The sequence below is a fragment of the Phaethon lepturus genome, unplaced genomic scaffold, assembly GCF_000687285.1.
Source record: "Phaethon lepturus isolate BGI_N335 unplaced genomic scaffold, ASM68728v1 scaffold15857, whole genome shotgun sequence".
NCBI lineage: Eukaryota > Metazoa > Chordata > Aves > Phaethontiformes > Phaethontidae > Phaethon > Phaethon lepturus.
Window position 1 is genome coordinate 1 of NW_010552643.1, and position 3023 is coordinate 3023.

At 58.7% G+C, this 3023-nt stretch overlaps 1 protein-coding gene across 1 annotated transcript in view; it reads right to left on the bottom strand.

Moving 5' to 3' along the window:
- Window positions 1-40: 40 nt before the first annotated feature.
- The window catches only part of SELP (selectin P (granule membrane protein 140kDa, antigen CD62)), a gene marked incomplete at both ends in the record, with an annotated part of 10516 nt that continues 7533 nt past the window's right edge, over window positions 41-3023 (bottom strand). The window contains 10 exon segments of the mRNA XM_010291282.1: window positions 41-206; window positions 440-490; window positions 705-735; window positions 1147-1269; window positions 1421-1606; window positions 1793-1978; window positions 2112-2297; window positions 2437-2493; window positions 2609-2749; window positions 2884-3023. The exon segment at window positions 2884-3023 is cut by the window's right edge and continues 14 nt beyond it. Of these exon segments, the coding sequence (XP_010289584.1) occupies window positions 41-206; window positions 440-490; window positions 705-735; window positions 1147-1269; window positions 1421-1606; window positions 1793-1978; window positions 2112-2297; window positions 2437-2493; window positions 2609-2749; window positions 2884-3023 (1267 nt within the window).

Genomic DNA, 3023 nt, shown 5'->3' on the forward strand with positions numbered 1-3023 from the left:
CGGCCCATGCCCCCAGGCTGGTCTTCAGAGGTCTTCATACGTGGGTGGTGCAGGAAGGCAGCTCCACGCGCCGGGTGGGGGGGGCGTACACGCAGCGTGGGTGCGATCTCCACCCGGCAGCATTGGTCCGGACTGGCCGGAGGCAGGAAGTCCCTCTAGGCCGCGGCAGCAGCTCCCGAGCTCCCGCTGGGCCTGCCGCGGCCAGACTGGAAGCACAGGAGAGCCGGCGCTGGCGTTACCGCCTTCACGGCTGCACAGAAAGCAGCGGGTCCCCCCTTCCCCTCCCAAGGGGTGTCCCCACCTGGGAGCACCCCAGCCAGCAGGATAGGCGCCCAGGTGAATTTTCCACGCGTGACTGCCTGCAGAAGCAGGGGCGAAGATTGCCCGCAGGCTGTGAGAGCCCAGGGTGCTGCGGGCGTCTCGCTGGCACTCACCTTACAGGTTGGCATCATACGCTGCATTGGTGAAGATGCCTGGCGATCCTAGGTCACTGGAAAACAGACACAAGGGTGTCAGGGTGTCACCTTGGGGGAGAGGGCAGCAGTGTGAAGGGCATGGGTTAGCGCAGCCCCGTCAGCCCCAGAAGATGCTCCCACTGCGTTTAAAAGCAGCCTCACACAGGCAGATGTGGGTGACAGCAGGGTGACCACAGGGCTGTGATGGGCACAGAGCAGAGCCACCCTCCTGCAGAGCACGGCTCTCACCTGGTGGGGTTCAGGAGCTTCTTCTTCTCCTCTGATAACAGTGTCAAAATGTCCGCATGGTGACATAGTGCAGATAGATAGAAGAGAAATAACCAGATCTGTTTAGTGAGGGACTTGAGAAGCTGCAGCAGCAGTGTCTGAAGTGGAACCAAGTTTGACAAGCACAGGATGGAGCAGGGAGGGGAAACTGAAACAATTGCCGCCTTCCCCTTTGCAATTAAGGTGTTTTTCTGGCTCTGTCCTCCAAACCTGGCTGCTGGCGCTTCCAGCTGGATAAACTGCCAAAGAGTTGCCGCCAGACCAAAGCAACTCACAGCAAATAAAACACATGGATTGAGGCAGTCATGCTTTTAAACTCTTCTGATCATCCCACCCTCCCCTGGGAGTCTGTAACACCCTGGTCTTACAAAGCGACAGCAGGCTGCAGGAGGCATTTCTGTACCTCTGTTGCTGAGCCGCTTGGCGAGGAGGGCGATGAGCGTCCCCGAGAGCACGATGCCGGCTACCGCCAGAGCCGTGCCGCTGCCGTAAGCCAGGACTTGCTTTAAGAAGGGGGTACTGTCCTCTGAAACAGATCCACAGACCCCCCAGATTAGAAAGTTGTCAGAAGGACTTCACAGCACCCAAGCTGCTGGGGTGCCTCCCGCCACATTCTAGATGTGCTGCAGGAAGCTGGACCCCTCCCAGTGCTAGAGGAGCAGTGGGTCCCACCATACCTGCACAGACAGGGGGGTGCCTGGTCCAGTTCCCTGTGGCTGCACACCGGAGCACCTCTGCTCCCATCCGAACAAACCCCTCGTCGCAGGAAAAGAAGCATGTGGAGTTGTATGTGAAGTTCCCGTGCCGGTGAGAGCAGCTCAGCTGGCCTCTGCTGGGGGGGTCCAGCACCGGGCAGCTGATGGCTGGAGATAAAGCACAGCGGTAGCATCAATAGGATAGGACCAAGGGTGGTGGGATGGGGACATGTGGGCTGGGGAGCCAGAAGATGAGCTGCCATGGACTGGGGGTGCTAAGGGGAAAGGGGTGCTGGGGAAAGCAGTCCTTTACAACAGAGCACTTCCAGACATGCGTGCGACCGTGAAATCTACCTTTGCAGCGTGGGGCATCCCCAGTCCAGGTTCCTGTGGCCATGCACTTGCGGCTCTCTGACCCCATCAGCACAAACCCCGTCTGGCAGGAGAAGGCACATGTGGAGCCAAAGGCAAAGTCCCCGTGGAGGTGGGAGCAGGCAGCCTGGCCCATCGTGGGGGTGGCCAGTGCTGAGCATTTGATGGCTGCAAGAGTAAAGAGGCACACTTCAAAAAGGAGCCTGGGAGACTAAGTTTAGTGGCTGGGACCAAGAGTCAGGGAAACATCCTAGTGTCACCTCAAGGCCAATGACACCCTGAGCTCTAGCAGCAGCTCTACCTTCACAGTGTGGTGAGTCTCCAGTCCAGGTCCCCATGGCCATGCACTCAAGGCTCTCTGACCCCATCAGTGCAAATCCTGTCTGGCAGGAGAAGGCACATGTGGAGCCAAAGGCAAAGTCCCCATGGAGGTGGGAGCAGTTCAGCTTTCCTTGGTCTGGAGCACTGAGCACTGGGCAGGCCACTGCTTCCTGCAGGGATAGAGATACAGTTCAAGCAGGACCCTGTGGACTGTGAGGCTAAACTGTTGGGATGGGAGGACCAAGACACACAAGAACAACTCAGAGTCAACCCAAGCTCTGTGACACCTCGAGCTGCAATTCTACCTTTGCAGTGTGGGGTGTCCCCAGTCCAGGTCCCCGTGGCCGTGCACTCAAGGCTCTCTGGCTCCATCAGTGCAAACCCCGTCTGGCAGGAGAAGGCACATGTGGAGCCAAAGGCAAAGTCCCCGTGGAGGTGGGAGCAGGTAGGCTTGCCCCGGGTGGGGGGGGTCAGGGCTGGAAATCTTCTCTGGCCCCATCAGCACAAACCCCGTCTGGCAGGAGAAGGCACACGTGGAGCCGAAGGCAAAGTCCCCATGAAGGTGGGAGCAGTTCAGCTCTCCCCGGTCTGGAGCGCTGAGCACTGGGCAGGCCATGGCTGCAGGGTAAATATGCACAATTCAAGTAGGAGCCTGGGGACTATGGCTAAACTGTTAGAATGAGAGGACCAAGACAGCAGAGAACATTCCATCGTTACCCCAAAGCCTGTGACAACTTGAGCAGCAATTCTACCTTTGCAGTGTGGGGTGTCCCCAGTCCAGGTCCCCATGGCCGTGCACTCAAGGCTCTCTGGCCCCATCAGTGCAAACCCCGTCTGGCAGGAGAAAGCACATGTGGAGCCGAAGGTAAAGTCCCCATGGAGGTGGGCGCAG